At 40.0% G+C, this 18,985-nt stretch overlaps 2 protein-coding genes across 11 annotated transcripts in view; one reads left to right on the top strand and one right to left on the bottom strand.

The window, feature by feature from the left end:
- Positions 1-17,219, bottom strand: part of LOC133375135 (uncharacterized) — a 74,420-nt gene extending 57,201 nt beyond the window's left edge. For 4 of the 9 annotated variants that reach the window (XM_061606683.1, XM_061606687.1, XM_061606686.1 and 1 more), the window contains exons 1-2: positions 16,865-17,159; positions 2,386-2,662 (exon numbers count right to left, since the gene is read on the bottom strand). The gene's annotated coding sequence lies outside the window, so the exon portion shown is untranslated. The other 5 variants (XM_061606685.1, XM_061606688.1, XM_061606689.1 and 2 more) reach the window with 5 other exon arrangements.
- LOC133374835 (uncharacterized) lies at positions 2,747-8,173 on the top strand. Of its 2 annotated transcripts, none has more exons than XM_061606083.1 (5): positions 2,747-3,291; positions 4,910-4,929; positions 5,732-5,822; positions 6,835-6,953; positions 7,188-8,173. In XM_061606083.1, exons 1-5 carry the CDS (start codon positions 3,225-3,227, stop codon positions 8,079-8,081), a joined length of 1,191 nt encoding a protein of 396 aa, XP_061462067.1. In that variant the 5' UTR covers positions 2,747-3,224; the 3' UTR covers positions 8,082-8,173. The 2 variants fall into 2 exon arrangements, with proteins under 2 accessions (XP_061462067.1, XP_061462066.1); XM_061606082.1 differs by having other exon boundaries at positions 6,832-6,953.
- Positions 17,220-18,985: the final 1,766 nt, after the last annotated feature.

Here is an 18,985-nt window from a genome sequence, read left to right as displayed (position 1 = left end):
CCCAGGTTCCATCACTGGCACCTCCAGGTAGGGCTAAGAAAGACTTCTTTGCTGGAGGGCTGCTGCCAGTCAGTGTGGACAATATTGAGCTAGATGGACTAATGGCCTAACTCAGTATAAGGCAGCTTCACAGCCTGTATTTGGAGACCTCCAGCCAGGAAGATCCTTCTGCCATTCTTGCCAGTTGGCTTCATTGTCAAACTCCTCTTTACCTGGCAAAAGGTTTCTCCTAGTATTCACCTGAAGTCAGCCCTCTAGGTCCAGACCTGTCCTATGGGCCAGCAAACAGCAAGCCTTTGCCCTCTTCTGTGTGGTGAGCACCCTTCAGGTCTTCAAAGAGTCCTATCGTGTTCCCTTTTGGGCTAAAACATAGCCAGTTCCTTCAACTCTTCCTCAGACTGGTTTTCCGTACCCCTGACCACTTTAGTTTCTCTCCTCTGAACCAATCCTATATCCTCCTTAAAAGTGAAGCACCCAGAAGTGAACACTGCCCCAAAGGAGGTCTGACCAGGGTTGAATAAAGTTAAACTATATAATTGCTGTAAACTGCTTTGATTTTTTAAAAATAAATAAACTTAACTTCCTGTGACTATGGTTCCATAAATACTTCTAAATCACATTACAATTCGTGTTCATGTGTGTAGGGGTGGCAACATTACACCTTGATGGGTTTAGTGATGATGGATGCTCAGTCAGGTTACAGCAGGCCTGGCTGCCATTCCCAATAGGTTGCATTTTGCCCTTTCTGGTCAGAACATGTGAACATCAAACCTGATGCTAAAGTATTAACACATACTTTAAGTAGTCTAGTACTCTATATGGCTCAGTAATTATCCCTGCTTGGGTGGATTTCCGCTGAGAAAGTACATAAAAAGCCACTAGCAATAATACGTTAATTTGAGCTATCCACATTTTCAGTGGACCCTGGAACGTTTTTCTTCAATTGATGGGTCAGGACCCCTAGGCCTGACCTAAAGGAGGGGGGTCACAGCAGGTTAGTCATCGGACAAATTGAGAAGTGAGTCCTCCTCTGCATGGGTGGCCTAAAGGTGGGCTCTGGGTTTTAAACGATTGAAGACTATTGCCCTATGGGACCATGAAGAAAGAGAGAGATGGTCCAAAGCTGAATGATGAAGAAAGTACGACTCAATACGGGAAACATAATATAAAGTGCAATCGATCTGCAAGCGGGCAATGCTGTACTGAAGAGTTCTGGAGAACTATTTTGAGACCTTTGGAAGATCTTATTCTATTTTTCTTATGATCTAACATGGCTACTTTAACCTTTCTATAAAAAGTGGCCATGTTTTCTGATAGCTGCCAACTTAGATGGCTTGTGGGGGTGGATGGGTTAGCCAAATTCATGGGATAATAAAGCTATGTGGCAGGTGTCATGCTTGTAAATGCCAATTGCTAGGATTCATGAGTCAGAGTGGACTATTGTCCTCCTGACTGGCTTGTGGGCTTCCCAGAGGCAACTGCTTGGCCGTTAAGGGAAACCGGATGCAGAACTACACAGGCTTTTTGGCCTGATCTAGCCGGGCTCTTACATGTATTATTATTATTACTACTATCTACCCTTCACCCAGAGATCCCAGGGCAGATTTTAAAAAAACCAACTTAAAATCACATCATAAATAGGTGGCTCTTAAAAATCTGCATCTCATGTGTCAAAGGCCAGGGTACAGAGAGAGATCTACACAGCAGGATTCTTGTATGCTATTTTCTCAGGCCAATTCCCAAACCTCCATTGGAGGTATACATGTACCGAACAATGGAACAGGGTCACTGTATGCTACGCTCCCGAGTCCCGACCGACCCTGCATTAACCATATAACGCCACTGTTAACAAGCCTGTGAGCACATAACATGTCATTGATGTAACAGCGCAGGCCTATAGTGCAGGACTTTTGAAACCCCTTCTCTTTTCCTCAGCTGACCCCAGCCTATGATATTCAAGAGTGAAGTGCTACACTGCAGAATTGTTGGAAGCCACTGTCTCCCAACCAGGGCAAAGTGCTGTTGCATTTACTCTTTTATGTTACTGCTTTATTGTTCTGGTTATGATTAAATTGTTCTTGGGATTGTTGATTTTGAGATGACGTTTCTGCTGTTTTCCTTGTTTAAACTGCTTTGAACACAATTTCTTTTGTGGAAAGGCGGCATACAAATAAAGTGATGATGAACCAAGCACCTCCAAAAGGGGTATAATGGATTGCATCTGCATAGCGATTTTGTAATGCTGAAAAAAACTTAACACACACCTTTCATACCAAAAAAAAAGAGAACAGGGACTCCTCCCTAAAGCGCCTCTCTTGAGGGTTTTGTGCGCGTTTGGGGTTGAGGAGGGGGACTGAAACTGATGCCCAGTCACAGATATATTACCATACTGGATTTCTCCATTGATTTCTATGGGCAGCTTTTACTTCCGCCCTGGCGAGGGGCATTTCAAAATGGCTCCTCGAAGGGAACCCGGAAGCTCTGTGGCCAAATTCCCTTAGAAGGCGGGTAGAAGACGACGACGGCAGAAAACAAATACCACTCGGGGTTTCCCTCAGGTCAACGGCAGGGGTCGGACGTCGTCGGGGATTGGCTGGCGCTTGTCGCAGTTTCTCTTTCCTTCCCTCCCCCTGTCCAATCGCATTCTCGAGCGCAGCAGCTGCTGTTGGCGGGGGAAGAAAGAGGCGTTGGAGGCTTTGAAGTGGAGCGCGAGGGAGACCCTGTTTTTCCCCGCGCATTTCCAACCGTCGTTTCCCCCCCCCTCTTTCCTCCCCCTTTTTTTCCTTTTTACCTCAGGCGTGCTCGCCCGTCCGCCTCTAAGGACGACCTTGGTCAGGAATTATGATTGGGGTTAGCGAAGGGCAGAGGTGGCATTAGACACTCTATTGTTTGTATTTAATTATTTTTATCCCAATTTACCTCTCTCTTTAAAACAAATACACGAAACTGATATTTGATCCCAAACTTTGAAGCAGGTATAAACCCACTCACGCACCTGCCACCTGCTGACTGACTGAAAGGCACCCCCTTTGATTCGAACGTCAGACGCAAAACTGAGACTCGCCAGCGTTTAAATAATGATTTGAGTCTTCATTGCTGCTTTTTCAACAGATGTGACAAAAAGGCATTTTGAGCCCGTCATTTTTAACCTTTCAGGTTTTTCTCTTTGCCTTTTAAAAGGTCCCTACCATTCCTCTCCATTCTTCTAGCCTATTTTGAGCATTATGGCCACTAGTGGGACATTTATCTTGTTTCGAGGTTTTATGTTAATTGCTTTTAACCCCATTTCAGGTAAGAGTTTGCCCAGGCGGTATCTTTTAAGTAGAGGCATTGAGGGAATAACTGTAAAGCGATCCACCCACATTTTAAACAGTGATGCCAAGTGGTGCAATTTTGTTACAAGGACAAAAGTGAGTCTTTGTATTGCTAGCCAGATTTCATAGAATCATAAGAACAGTAGCGTTGGAAGGGGCCTATAAGGCCACTGAGTCCAACCCCCTGCTCAGTTTCTGTGTAAATCTTCCAATATGACGCCATCTATCCCAAAAGGACACCTGTGCAATTAACTGGAAATAATACATTCCAAGTTAATGACAAAGGGCAATGTCTTTAGAACCGTTGTTTCATCCTGGTTCATTCCCCCCCCCACTTTTTTTTTGGATCCAAAAAGCCAAGGACATTTTCACTTGTAAAGAAGAACATCTAGTCTCAAATGCATCACTTGGGAACATTGTTAATATGGGAAATTTTGGATGGATTATGAAGACCTTTCAATCAAATTATCAAGGATAGAAAGCAGAAAAGGGCCAATTTAGTTTAAAATTACAAGCTGCTTTTGAATATTTGGATTACAAACTCTGGAAATGCACACACACACACCCAACAGCTTTTGCCCACCATGTGATCTAATGTTGCTTCAGCTATGGCAAACTGAAGAACACAATTTGAATTTCTGAACATACATTCAAGTTTTAAGAATAGCACTCATCCACTTTCCATTGCACACCTAATGCACTGCTATCTAAAAGCGCTTCAACAAGAGTTTGTTGTGGAGATGGGTGTTGCTCATGCATGCAAGCTTTGTGCAGCATCCACACAATGCCATCCTCAACAAAATGCCACCCTATTCCCACCCCTCATTAAATTCCACCATTTATGTGGAAAATACAATTAAGTTTTTAAAAAACTTGTGGAAATGGTAAATACCATTTAAAGCAAAATAAAGGTGTCCCACATAAAGGAAAAGAATCTGTGAAACAAATGGCAATTTCTCAAGGTGAAAGAAATGATGTGTGGGTTGTATCCAGTGCTAGCCTTACTCCCAGTAGACCCCTTCAAAATAATGCACATGACTAACTTGGGTCCATTCATTTATTCCAAGTAAAACTTAGTTGGATACAACCATGCGTGTACGTGTGGTGTGGACACAATCTAGCTAAAGTGCCATTATTTCAACGAGGCACACTTATACACATACATCTCCTATTGAAATTAAGCTTGCAATCCTAAACATGTTTACTATGGAGTTAAGTCTCATTGACTTTCATGGGACTTATTTCAGAATAAACATACATAAGATTGCTGTGCACAGTGCTTAACTTTGACTGGATCGTGGCCCTAGTTTGTTCCTTTCCCCCCCCTGTGGAATCACAGAATGAAAATATCAAAATATTAAATATTTGAAGACAGGAATTTGTTCATTACACTTTCCAAAAGCAATTGTTTTGAATAATACATTTGTATATCTCTTAATAAAATCAAAATGTGTAATTCCATATACAGCTATTTTATGTCATCCTTATAAAAGGATGGAGATTCCCCTTTGATTCTTATTTAAGATGTGTGTAATGTCAGCTTTCTTGTGATTGCCTTGTTAAATCCATGAAGTTTTCCCTTTTTTCTTCCTTAGGTAACTCAGTAAGATATCAGGTAAAACTCTTTCCTGTTTCTAGAAAGCAACAGTTAAATCGTTTATTTTATGTGAGTGGGGAGAAATAAAAATTAGGAATGTTCCCTGTTTCATATTAATGGATCCAGAATACCCAAGGAGCTAACCTATACAAACTGTAGTTTGTGTGCAGGAGTTGATCAAGTATTTCTGAAATACATCCACATAAAAAGGTAGGCTGTCCAACCAGCCTGGCACTAGACATCTGAATGGGTCTTAGGCTGCCACAGTGAACTGTTGTTGGGATCCAAGTTTGGTCCTACATCCAGTCGAAGATCCCTGACCTGCTGTCTGCATTGTTGAACTTCCTTCATCCTCTCATGTGATGTCACTCATCAGCTATGATCCTTCTGGGTGCTCATGATGAGTTGTTATTTTGACCACTGCTCCCTCAAAAGAACAAGAATTTTCTAGCACAGCTTTGCCAGCTATACAAGATAATTCCAAAACTTTGGTTAATAACCAAATTTGAGATAATATGAAATATCCTCCTTAAAGTGTCTTTATTCCTGTTTTACTAATTGATTTGATGGGTGATTTTTTAAATTATGTGTCCATGTCAAAGTTTGCCAAGACTTCATAGCAACCTGCTGTATTAAATAATCATGAAGACGTTCACAAGTCATTCAACGGCTTTGTTCAGTAAAGTATGGTGATTGCTGAATAAAAAAAGCTTTTAACTCTTATCACCCAGCAAACATATTTGCTACTATTTTCTTTTAGTAATCTGAACACAGTATTTTCCAAGTCCCTTTTATGGTGGTGTGTTGTTGTTGTTTTAAGGGTGAATTTAAACAAATGGATACGCTTAACATTGAGTCCATGAAGGCACGACAAGCTCAACCTGATATTATCATAATACAAAAGGAATCAGGTATGAAATGTTATCACCACCATAGATTCATTTACAAATTCTTGATAATCACTTCCCAAATAAAAGTTATATGCCCAAATGCATGCATGTAAATGTCCAACTGTGTGGTTATCCTGGATGTGACTGAAAATATAATACACGTGAACAAGGTAATGGTTAGAATCTTGAGGATTTAAATTTTTTTTAAAGCTGCTTGTCTTTGTAGCGATTGAGAAGATTTTCCCAACATTACTGAACTGGTGCCTATAGTAATATTTCCAAAATGAAGTGATTGCAGTGATACCTAAAGGATTATATTCCTTAGATATTGCTTTAGTCCTGTAGCTGGTGTTCCTGCAGGCACAGACAAGCCTTTTGTGTGAGAAAGAAACCAAGTTGCAAGGGAGGAGTATCTCTGGTCCAGATGAAATGTATATTTTCTGGAGCAGGTGACAGGGAGGATGAGGTGAATTAGGGGAAGCTGGGATAATACTGCCAGAAGAATATAAGGGGAGGGTTATTTTAAATTACTTGTTAAGCAAGAAGCTGGGCATGTGGATAGCAGGAATAGAGAATGAAGTTTTCAGAGGAGGGGCTGAGTTCTGAGATTGATTTTAGAGCTTCAGCCTAGGCTAGAGCATTTCTTAGCACAGAATGTTGTCCAAGAAGAGCATAAAGACAACAGTCCAAAACCCACTTACTAGGAAGTAAGCCTCATTGAATTTAATGGGACTTACTTCTGAGGAGAGAGATATATATATATATATATAGGCTTGCACCAATTTTTAAAGAAATCAGACAAGTAAATATTTTCATTACATCAGTATTCAATTGGCCCTTTTATGTGTCTCTTTTAAAAATGTATGATAAATTTCATATGGTTATCATAGGGGAAAGTTTGCTTTTACTTAAATTTTTCATTGCACTTCAGGCCATTGCTTTTCCTGTTCTCTTTCTGTTGCTTTCAAAAGGAGGATTAGAATTAATTTGTCATTAGAAGCAGGCTTTTGTTCACAGTAACTTCTTTCAGTAGAGGTACCTTTGGGATCATATATACCCCAGGCTATTCAAGAATCAAATGAAGTAGTGTCAAAGATTCTGAGTGATTTGCAGCCCAGAAAAGCAATACCTTGGAAGCAGTTAACATGGAAGGTAAGTCTCATGATCTAAAATGAGAAATAACCACATATTCCCCACAGGGGGAAACAGGTGGCAGAGCAGAGGGAGGGAGCTCAGTTTCTATCCTGCTAGTAATCTAACAGGATAGCGGGTGGGGAGGCATGGGCTATGTGCATGAGCTATTTGTACTATGGTTTGCTTTCAAACATTTCTATAAATAAGTAATTTAGGATGCTTTCCTCAAGTCACATGATTGATATTTTGCAGAAAAAGAAGCATTGGGCACCTAACAAAGCAAATGGAAACCCTTTCAAGAAAAGAAGGGCAAGATTCGTAAAAGATTTGGAAATAAGTACAAAAGCAAGGTCTGTAGACAGACGGGACTGGATTCCCAGAAAGTTCAAAAGGCAAGTATGTATGATCAGAAACATACACAACAGTGAAGACAAAATTCAGAAATCCATAGAACAGAAAGGAATCCCTAGATGTGTTAGAACTGCTTATTTTGATGACAAGGAACCTAAATCACGGACAATTTTAAAGCACTCCAAAGATCGTAAAAGAAGAAAAGCTGATGGGGAGAAAAGTAATTCAGAGAGAATAATCACCCATAATGTCAAGAAAGGACAAATGTTAGGACTAAAGGAAAGAAGAAGAAAAGGATCAACATACACAGGGAAGCCTCGCTTTGTTTCTTCAAAACCCTTTAATAGCTATGGTTCTTCCTACAGTTTGTCTTCTTACTTTACCCCAAGCAGCTCCCAGGGTACATTATCAAGAAGACTGAAGAGAAGCCTTTCCAGTTTTCATCAAAAAGAAGATAGTTTGGAGGATACATTTATGTTCAACACAGAGGAACAGAAAATAAGAGAAAGAAGAAAAATGGGGGCATTTCCAAAGAAAAGAGAAGCCAGAGAAGTATCCTCAATCAAAACTGTGCATCTTAAACTAAATGCTTTAAAAAGTCAAAAGAAATTAGCAGCAATGGTAGACCGTCTGTCAGACCCATCAAATCACATGTCAAAAAAAGAAAAACTTTCCTACATGCATGAACTCTTAGATGAACTGAAGTTGTTCATTAAGCTGTTGCAGCAGCAAATATTGCTGCAGTCACTAACTGACATTGGTTATTCGACCACAATTTCTGCCACCCAAAATTAGACAGCTCTAATATTACTGAATTTAAATTAGAAAAGCAATGGGATTCAAATTGCTTCATTTCTACAAATACGTACCTACTTTGTTTCACAAAAATCCTGCCATAGTATTATTCAGCAAGAATAATCAATAATTTTAATAATTTAGTTTTGGCTTGATCAGTCTTTGAATCATATGCTGGTTTATAGTTTGTATTAGGAAAAGTTTCTGAATAAATGGTTAAAAAAATAAAATAATTCCTTATAAATTACATTACTCTGGAGAATGCTTCTTCCAAAGATGCACTATGACAGAAGTAGTCACAGGAGATGAAACACATTCAGAAGGTTTAAAAAAAAAAAAAGGTTTTATCAAACTTTGGAATCACCAACCACTCTAACCTGCCTGGCCTGAAATGTGCCAATTATCTGGACCTCAGGGTTGTTACAAGTTACCGAAACAAAATAAAAAACCCTCTTACTATTAAGGACAAACAATACAAACTTTAAAAAAAATCACACTCCAGTTCTGGTCAAAGTCAATTTCTAAGAGGAATTTTTGCAAGAGTTTTAAAAACATTACAGTAATACCTCAATTAACAAAGCAGCTGCACTCCTGGGCATTACTTCTTTCACAGAAACTTTGGTAGCACAGGCAGGAATAACATGGAAAGAATAGGAATAGGTTCCTACACCTGCTCATAGATAGCGGGGGCAGCTTCAACAGGGACTTTAAAGGGTGCCTAGTTGGCACCCATCCACCCCTCCTTCCCCCTCCTCCCCTTCTCCTCTGAATAGTATTGGATTCTTCGTTCCCCAGCCCTGGGGAGAAAGCATGAGATCGCTTTAATGCAAAGCAAACCTAAAAGCTTGTCAGTTTCACCAAGCAAAGGCACAGGCTTTTTTGTGTATTGATAGCAAAGCAAAGAGACAGGCTTGTCAGTTTCACCTTAATGTAAAAGCAGAGGCTTGAAAGTTTATCCACAACAAAGCAAAGCTAGTCAGTTTCACCTTTTAAAAAAAGCTTCCTAAAAGGAGCTCAGATTCAGAGGAAGGCAATGGTAAACTACCTCTGAATAGCTCTTACCATGAAAACAGAGTATCCAAAATGCAATGCAAGATAGTGCTGGAAGACGAGACCCCCAGGTCAGATGGCACTTGGCAAGCTACTGGGGAAGAACAACAGACAAGTATGAGTAGCGCTGTGACTAATGATGCCACTGGGTCAAAGCCAAATGGAAGCCCAGAGGCTGATGCACACAAATGCAAAAGGAGAGTCTGGAGTTGTATGACATACACAATAGGAACATGGAATGTGAGAAGCATGAACCAGGGAAAGTTAGAAATTGTCAATTAAGAAATGGAACACATCAACATAATACTTGGCGTGAGTGAATTAAAATGGACAGGAATGGGACATTTTCAGTCAGGCAACTACAAAATATTTTATGCAGGAAATGAGAAATTAAGAAGAAATGGGGTTGCTTTAATAGTAAGTGATGTAGCAAAAGCAGTTAGGAGCTATAATGCAAGTCTGAGTGAGTGAGATAAATGAAATTTAACGGGTAACGTATTAACATAAACATCATCCAGGTCTACGCTCCAATGGCAAACACAGAAGAAGTGGGAGAGATTTTATGCAGAAGTACAGGAAGAAATTGATCACACACCAAAACAAGATGTTCTGAGAATCATGGAGGACCGGAATGCAAAAGGAGGGAACAGAGAAGAACTAGAAGTTGTGGGGAAATGGGTCTTAGGGGATAGAAATGAAGCAGGAGAAAGACTTAGTGAATTCTGTGAAGCCAATAATTTGTTTCTTGCAAACACATTTTTGAGCAACTGAAAAGACAACTGTACACATGGACATCACCAAATGGTCAATATAGGAATCAAATTGATTATATAATTGGTAGCAGAAAATGGAGAAGTTCCATACTTTCTGTAAAAACAAGACCAGGAGCACACTGCAGAACAGATCATGAACTTGTAATATCGAAAATCAGAATCTAGCTAAAGAAGAACAAAGTCATCATAATGCCAAAATACAATTTAAATAACATCCCAGAAGAATATAAAGATAAAACAGGGAACAGATTTGAGGCGTTACACTTAGTTGATAGAGAACCAGAAAAACTATGGATTGAAGTCAGAGACATTATCATGGAAGAATGCAAAAAGAATACCTCTAGTTAAAGAGAGAGAAAGGCCTCAATGGATGACTGACAAAACTCTTAAAATGGTTAAAGATAGAGGGAAAGCAAAAGGAGACCGAAACATGGTCAGAACCCTAAATACAATAATACAGTGACTAATACGTAGGGACAAAGAGAACTATTACAGTAGTTATAGTGTAGAAATAGAAGAGGACAACAAAAAAGGTAGCATGAGAGTCCTATTCCAAAAGATTAGAGAAATGAAAGGGAAATTTAAACCAAGAGTAGGGAAGTTGAATAATCAACAGGGGAACACACTGACTGACCAAGATGAAATAAAAGAAAGATGGAAGCAATACACTGAAGAACTCTATAAAAGAGATGAAAAGATGACAGATTCGTTCATGGAGGAACTGTATGATGAAGAACCAGAAATTTTAGAATGTGAGGTGAAAGCTGGTCTTAAAATACTTGGAAGAAACAAATCACCAGGAACAGATAGCATACCAATAGAGTTGCTACAAGTTACTGAGACTGAATCTGTCCAACTTTTGACAAAGATTTGTCAACAAATATGGAAAATAACGGCCCACAGACTGGAAGTGTTCAATATACATCCCAATTGCAAAGAATTGCAACTGGGGAATGCAGTAATTATCAAACTATTGCTTTAATATCCCATGCAAGTAAAGTAATGCTCAAGATTCTACACCAAAGGCTCTTACTATATATGGAGTGAGAAATGCCAGATGTCCAAGTTGGATTTAGAAATTGAAGAGGTACAAGAGATCATATCACAAGCATACGTTGGATAATGGAAAGGACCAAGGAATTTCAGAAGAAAATCACCCTGTGCTTTACTTTATAGATTACAGCAAATTAAACCAGAACTATCACTAGAAGCTAAAATGATGAAACTGAGGTTTTCATACTTTGGACACATAATGGGAAGACATGATTCACTAGCAAAGACAATAATGCTGGGAAAAACAGAAGGGAATAGAAAAAGAGGAAGACCAAACAAGAGATGGATTGATTCCATAAAGGAAGCCACAGATCTGAACTTAATGGTTTATAACAGATGCTATTAGAGGTCTCCGATTCATAGGTCACCATAAGTCAAAATCAACTTGAAGGCACATAACAACAACAAAAAAGAGCTTAGTTCCTGGAGGATTCCTTAACTGTGTACAAGATTCCTTATCCTTAAATAAACTTACATAGTTTGATACAGTAGTTTTTAAAGTATTTAAAATGGTTTGACAGAGACTTCTCAAGTCTCATGGTGTCTACCATGATTTGGGTATTTCTGCCCCACTGGTACCTCTGCACGAGACAGGTTTTTGATACTACAAAACTCAAAAGCAAAAGTGGAATGACTATGCACAGTGATCAGCAGTGCCATCTTTGGCACTCTGGGGAGGAAAATGAGCTTTTAGCCTTAAGAGGAAGGATTCCTCTTGAGTAGTTATGATGTAAACTCTTCAAAGTGCTGCAAGAGAAGAGGTTGCTTGTCTCTCAGATCTGCAGAAGCTACTTTGACCTCTGAAGTATTACTGTAATAACACATTAAATAAGAAGAGGAAGAGATCATAAACATTTCATGCTTAAAGTCCTTCATAGTCTGTATTTATTCCTTTAGCCAATGCTATTTACATTGAAATGGACTGCCTTCAAGTCGATGCCAACTTATGGCGACCCTATGAATTCTCATGGTAAGCGGTATTCAGAGGGAGTTTACCATTGCCTTCCTCTGAGGCTGAGAGGCAGTGACTGGCCCACGTCACTCAGTGAGCTTCATGGCTGTGTGGGGACTCAAACCCTGGTCTCCCAGGTCATAGTCCAACACCTTAACCACTACACCACACTGGCTCTCACTATTTACATTATGGAATCATTTACATCAACGTTTTTTAAGCACCCTAAGCATTGTCAAAAGAGATCTGTATATTTGAGGATAGACAATTGATTATAAAACAAGCACTAGGGGGCAGCATATGCACAGAAGTTACATTGCTAGTAAGTTTTGATATGTTTCAGAAGACAGGTGGTCCAAGTAGTAACTATTTTTAATGGAAAATGACATAGCAGCAGTTGTGGAAAAGCAGTACAATGTTCCTAGTTAAACTATTATGTCAAGGACTTAAAAGTAATGCAACAAATAAAAAGTAATGTAACAAATTCCTATCTGTCTGTGTCAACAATTCTACTGCGGATTCAAAAGCCAATATCTGTCGGTTTCCACAGGATGCATTTCAGTTACATGGCTCTAGTACCATAGGCCCTGCCCAAGTGTCTCTGTTTTGCCCCTAGTTTTGCTTAATGCCAAAATATGATCAGTGTGATTTGCTAGCTCTGCCATTCTTCCTGTTTTAGCTGTCTCTCCAGGGAAATTAAAACAGTACTGAAAGTACAGGGGCAGGATGGCCTTGATCACCTCCGTTTTTATGATGCTGCGGTTAGCTACTGTTTTCAAAAGACTGTATTGGGGCAGCATGATTGAGGTAAAGTGGGGTGGGAGGGAGAAAGTTAAGGTGAAGCTTGTGGATTCTACCTCCCTGTATAATTTAAGCCCCAAGTTTGCTATTGTAGAGTAAATGAACACAACATACAGCAGTCAGTGAAGAGCCTTCAACAATAGTGTGTGTGTGGGGGGACGGGACAGAGAGATAATACAAACTTGGGAAGGATCCTTGGTATGTCACAAGAATGTCCCTATTTCCATCTGTGAAATACTAGGTTTTGCATTATAATATCATGCTTAATCTAATTAACAAGGAATTATTTTGTAGATTCATTTGTTGTAAAATTTATTTATTTATTTATTATTTTATTCAGCTTATATCCCGCCCGACTAGCAAACAGCTCTCTGGGTGGCAAACATAGAAACATATACAATAATAAAATTACAAGATCAATATAACAAATATAAAAGTACATCATCTAAAAATAAAAGTGAGAGAATGCTGCCATTGGTAGGGATAGAGCAGTGGTCTGTATGCCCTAGTATACTTTAGGCCCTAGAGCAGGAGTGGGGAACCTTTGGCCCTCCAGCTATTGCTGAACTACAACTCCTACCAGCTGTAACAAGCATAGCCAATGGCCAGGAATTATGTAGTTCAGCAACAGCTGGAGGGCCAAAGATTCCCCACACCTTGCCTAGAGAGATGAACCTTTGTCCAAGACAGCCTCTTGAATTCAAGAAGATGACATCACATTTCATAGAATGACAGTATTGGAAGAGAGACCCAAAGCTCCTTTCTTAACCCAGTCCCTGCCACTGGACCAGACCGTACTCCTCTCACCCTCCTCAGGTCAGCCTATATAAGTGCCACAAATAAAGTCAACAGCCAGAAGTATTTATGGAGCAAAAGTACAAAATAACTAAAGCAAGCTAACCAATCAACATGCTACCACAAGTTCCCCACCGCTGCCCTGTTGTCTTCCTTGACACAATAAATCAACAAGAGGTCATAGGTATTGATTAAAATATGGTGTGTTGGTATTCCAGCTCCTGGTCAAACAGGGAAGAATCAGAAACAGTCCACACCTCAAGGAGACCAGCCTCACATGGGCATTGGCCAATAGCAGCAGCTGTGCCAGGAAGCCAGCCTAGAGCACCTTTTAATTCTTCAGTTAAGAACTCGTGTAGTTTGGGGGCTGGAGCTGAGGATATGAAATGCAGCTTCAGAGTGCTCTGTTGACCAAGGAAGGCCAAGAAGGCCACTCTTTACTCCAGTGGCACAGAGAAACTATTCACATGTGTAGTAGTAGCATTTAAGCTGAGAAATCAAGAACATAATATTTTTTGTATTGTTAGATATGCAGAATCAAAAATACTATTCAAAAAGGTACAGCTGCCTGTAAGGGATGTGTTGTGAGTGCATATATGTGTGTGTTTTGTATATTGACGTGCTGCAGCTTCCTCTTTGCTCATCAGCTGAGAGGTTAGCTTCTGTAAAGCAGTAAGTGAGGCAGTATCCAGTGGCTGAATGCCATCACTTCACCCATCAGCCTAGAGGGCCTTTGTCTGATATGCAATGGCCTTGCAGAAACAGTACTTTGGAATGGACTCCCTCTCCAACAGAAGGTGTCTTTTCCTGGCATGAGGCTCAAAAGCACTTTAGGATCCTTAGGACCTTGGCTTGGCTGTTTACATAATAATCTGAAATGCCATTCAAAGAGATTTCTTTATTTTAAGAACTTTCGTTCCACCCAATTTTCAAAAGAAACTCAAGGCAGCTAACAAATCCATATATCACAGCAATATTAAAATATATAACAATCCCCATTCCTTCAAAAAAAACAACCCCCATCATAAGAGCAAAATATCAACAGAAAAAAACAAAACCAGAATAAATTCCAAAGCAGCCATCAGAATTAAAATATCAAAGACAGATAAGAAAAAGGAAAATAATCAACCAAACAGCTTTTTAAACAGTGCAGTGAATGATGGGGCCTGCTTGGCACACTCTCTTGGCAAGGCATTCCACATGCTGGGCACCACTATAGCCTCCGAAAATTTACCTGCAACTGATTAATCCATGTGTGACAATTAACTGGAAAGACAAGACTGGATTTTGTAAAAGCATAAACAGCATGGAGACAATAAATATTAAAAATCTACTCTCAAACTGTGGAAGTCAGTTCCAACAATATGCCAACAGTTGACCTGCAATTTTCCATTTTGTAGGAAAAGAGCTACAATATTGTGTGAGTTTGTGGCTCCAGTATTACACTACTCATGATAGTGGCCCTTGTATTAAGCAGGGGTTCTTTTTAACAGAAGTCAGCTGCCGGCATTTCTTCAGAATTAAAATAACTCTGGGTCATCCAGATAAACTAATTCATAGAGAGTTGGGGGGTGGGGAGGAATTTCATGACAGACAGAAGAACTTAATGTAATGTATAATTTGCCTTTCCAGGTTGTGTACTTGTGAAGCAAGTTAGAAACTAGCGTGCTTTTGACACATGATGGTGAACACATTTTTTCCTGCACCCACACGTGATAATTTCTAAAGTAAGAAATACTGAAGCAAGGTTAGAGCACATTAGGAAAACTCACTGTTCCTCTAAATCACATTCAAAGCACACACACCCCAAGAATCCTGGGAACTGTAGTGTGTTAAGGATGCTGGGAAGTGTAGCTCTGTGAGGGGTAAACTACAGTTCCCATGATTCCAGGGTGGGAGGGAGATGTGCTTTGAATATGCTTTAAAGGTATGGTGTGTATGCAGGCATGCACTCTGCTCCAAGAAACCTCTTATCCCCTGCCCCAGTTATGTGCCAGCAGAATGTAGTTACTCAGTGGTGCTTTGCATGATGTGGAGGCTATGCCTTGTTAAGTCCTATCTGAAATTATGCCCCAAGAATTTTGGAACTGGGATATTCTATTTGTTGGCATTACTAATAGGATCTAAACATCTGGTTGCAATTTTAACGGGCAAAAACATCTTAACTGCTTCCTATCCAGTGTCCAATGTCTGCTGTTCTCTACGGAGGGGAGTAGGTAGGAGCCCAGTACAGCAAACAAAAGCACAAAAAACACTCTAAAACATTAAAACAGACTTTAAAATATATTACAAGCAAACAAACTAAAACAACTAAAAACATCTTTAAAAGCAATTCCAGCGCAGATGCAGACTGGGCTAAAAGTCTCAACATAAAAGGCTTGTTGAAAGAGGAAGGTGTTCAGTAGGCGCCGAAAAGATAACAGAGATGGCGCCTGTCTAATATTTAAGGGGAGGGAATTCCGAAGGGTTGGTGCCACAACACTAAAGGTCTGCTTCCTATGTTGTACAGAAGGGACCTCCTGATAAGATGGTATCTGCAGGAGGCTCTCACCTTCTTATTTGATAAGAAGGGCCAATCCAGTTTCCCACTCCTATAGCCTTAAGACAGCATCTGCAAGTGTAGGCTCAGGGTTAAAATTAGACATTGCATTAATTCCTACCTGCTAGTTGGCAGTTTGCTTGTGCCATCTGGCCTCTTCCCATTTCCAGTTATACTATACTGTGTAGGGGGGGGACATCTGAATGCAATCAGAGCTAATACAAATTGAGCCAGCTCTTAAATTATCTAACTGACCTTCACAAGAAGCTGTTTTTCTGTGCTACCGATACAACGTGTGCAGGAAATTGTTCTCATTTGGAGATACCAATGTACATCTTTGATTTCATGTCAAAGTCACTTAAACTTAGCTGAAAATGTGTGTAAACTCTGAGTACAGTATATTTGTCACATATAGAACTGACATGGAGAATATGCTTCATATGTATGTAATAATAAACATATGCCCCAGCTGCTTCAAAAGAGAACTCGCGGCAGTCTACAACCACAACATGGCCAAACAATATATAAAGCAGATAGCTCAGCACAACACAAAACAATCAGCATGGGAAACAACATTTAACACAATAAGCCTAGAAATTAAACATCAAAAACAGCGGCTAACAACAACAAAAAAGAAACTCATAATCACAACAAAAGAAACAAAAGGGAATATAAAATCCACAGCCAAAAGATGCTTTAAAAATCCAAGTTACAGCCAAACATTTGAAGATATACCTACTGAGCTTAACCAAAAGGGTGTTCCACAAGATGGATTCCACCACCGAGAAGACTGTTGCCCAAGCAAAGAGCAATAACTGACCTGGAATCATTGATAGGGCCAGGTCAGGAGAGTCATGCTGGAGCCAAAGAGGCTACTACTGAACCTTCAGTCCTTCACACTGAGGTCTTGAGAGGCTCATCAGCACCAGGGGCTATGAGTAGACAGACCACAGGTGATGCAGTGAGACACCTGTATCACCTACCTACAGTGAGCCATTGAGTTATTATGGTGTTATTTGCCACCCTGGGCTCCTACTGGGAGAAAGGGCAAGATATAAATCAAATCAATAATAATAAAATATAATGTCCCTGCATTTGCACTGATTTCCTGTTGCTTTCTGAAGGTACCTGTAGATGTAGCTTTTAACTATGATGTCTTGTGGGATCCTATGTTGTATAGAGTGGCTAGATAGTGTTCCTGCCTCTTTCATATTAGCTACACCTGCTGAAATTCCCAGTTGTACTCAACTCTTAAAGGTGAAGGAACACTGGGCTCTCTCACACACCACGTTCCACTGCAAGCTCTGGCATCAAATAAGAACACTATACAGAATTTGCCATCTGCCCTTTTGTTTGCCACGAGTGTGTTTGAAAGCTGAAAAGGCATTGCAAGACATTCTTATAATATCAAACACAAACTTACATTCTATTTCCCTCCTAGTTTGCAAGCAAGACTAATTCACATCTGAATTTCCTGAAAACATCTCTATTTCTGTCTGCATGCAGTGACCATGCAGAATATAATGAGTGCTCCTTGTTTTGCCAGTGACACCAATGATATGCTTTTGCCAGACTCCATTTGTTTACTGTTGGTAGCAGGCCATGCCTCTCCATGAAAACAAGGAAGCAATGTGTTTTCTACAATGCACTTGAGCTGAGCTTGATTATAGGTATTTTCCTTTTTCAGTGCCCAATACAGGAGTAATGATCTCTGTGTTTCTCTTCCCTATTCTTTCTTACCAGAGATAAGGAGGCAGACAGTTCTTGCATGCAAGATTGGTTTAAGGATAGCTGTTTTGCTCCCACACTATGAGAGTGATGATGATGGGTGCACCCTGGGAATTAATTTAGGATCTTGCTCTTTTCCCTTCGACATTTGACAAACATTTGAAGCAAAACTCATTCAACAACACACATTTTGTTTCATGGCTTATTGAATTAATAGTTTGCAAGACAGCCAAATTCTCTTTGACAATCAAAACATAGGAATAGTTGCATCATCCCCCAAAGCTTGAAAGGAATGGAAACAGGGTGACTGTTGAACTAGAACTATTGGAAAGATCTTCATGGGTTGCATAGGTAATATAACCGGCCTTACAAACTCTCCTCACTTGTCTTCTGTAATTTACCAGGTCAGAACAGTAGCTTAAAGAATGTAGAATGTGAGTTTTTTACCAAGGCACATTCAGATTGATTCAGTAATTAAAAGCCTAGGAGAAAACAAGAACATCACAAACATGGCTAGAGAATAAACTATGCAGCAAGTATATTTTGCAAGTGATAACAAATCAATGGCAAACCCTTCGCAGAATTACACATACGCTAGAATTACACATACGCTAGTTGGGGAAATTACTAAATATTTATGCCTGGAGACCGTCTTATTCTGACTGAGATTTATTCATGCTCCTTACTCTCATGAGTATATGAAGGAATATAATGACATTAGCAGAGAGCTAGTGTGGCGTAGTGGTTAGAGTGTTGGACTACAACCTGGGAGCAGGGCTGGTTCTAAAGGGCGGCCAGGTGGTACACTGGCCCGAGGGCCCCTGGAGCTACAGAGGGCCCCTCAATGGCATCTCCGCTCTCCTTCCATGATAACATCTTTGACCTCCAAAAGAAAAAATAAACTTCAGAATTGCAAGACTAATTTGGAGTACCATGGTCCGTTTCAACCACAGCAATTTAAGAAGGGCATTGATAAATTGTAAAGGGCCCAAGGGTGTTGAAGGGAAGTATGAAAAAGCTGTGTACAAGACAAAAGCAGAAAGAGGCTATTTAACAGCATTTTACACGTTCATGTTGGTTTGAAACCTATTGCCACTGAATTTTGGGGCCCTTTTGGGCTTAGACCCCTCCCCCTTAATAGAGAAGAGGCCAGGTGTGCAAACCAAGACCTTTCTAGTGTCTTCTGCTCTTCTCAGATGTTCCATGCTAAGGA

Source organism: Rhineura floridana, chromosome 22, assembly GCF_030035675.1.
Source record: "Rhineura floridana isolate rRhiFlo1 chromosome 22, rRhiFlo1.hap2, whole genome shotgun sequence".
NCBI classification, from domain to species: domain Eukaryota; kingdom Metazoa; phylum Chordata; class Lepidosauria; order Squamata; family Rhineuridae; genus Rhineura; species Rhineura floridana.
Note: the sequence above shows the minus strand (reverse complement) of the source record. Positions and strands in the feature narration are given on the sequence as shown.

What these genes read in the sequence shown, in the direction of transcription:
- LOC133374835 (XM_061606082.1), top strand. Translation starts at nt 3,225, where the DNA reads ATGGCCACTAGTGGGACATTTATCTTGTTTCGAGGTTTTATGTTAATT. An exon ending in GTAACTCAGTAAGATATCAG is followed by an intron (nt 4,930 to 5,731) that starts GTAAAACTCTTT and finishes TGTTGTTTTAAG; the next exon opens with GGTGAATTTAAACAAATGGA. An exon ending in CATAATACAAAAGGAATCAG is followed by an intron (nt 5,823 to 6,831) that starts GTATGAAATGTT and finishes AACTTCTTTCAG; the next exon opens with TAGAGGTACCTTTGGGATCA.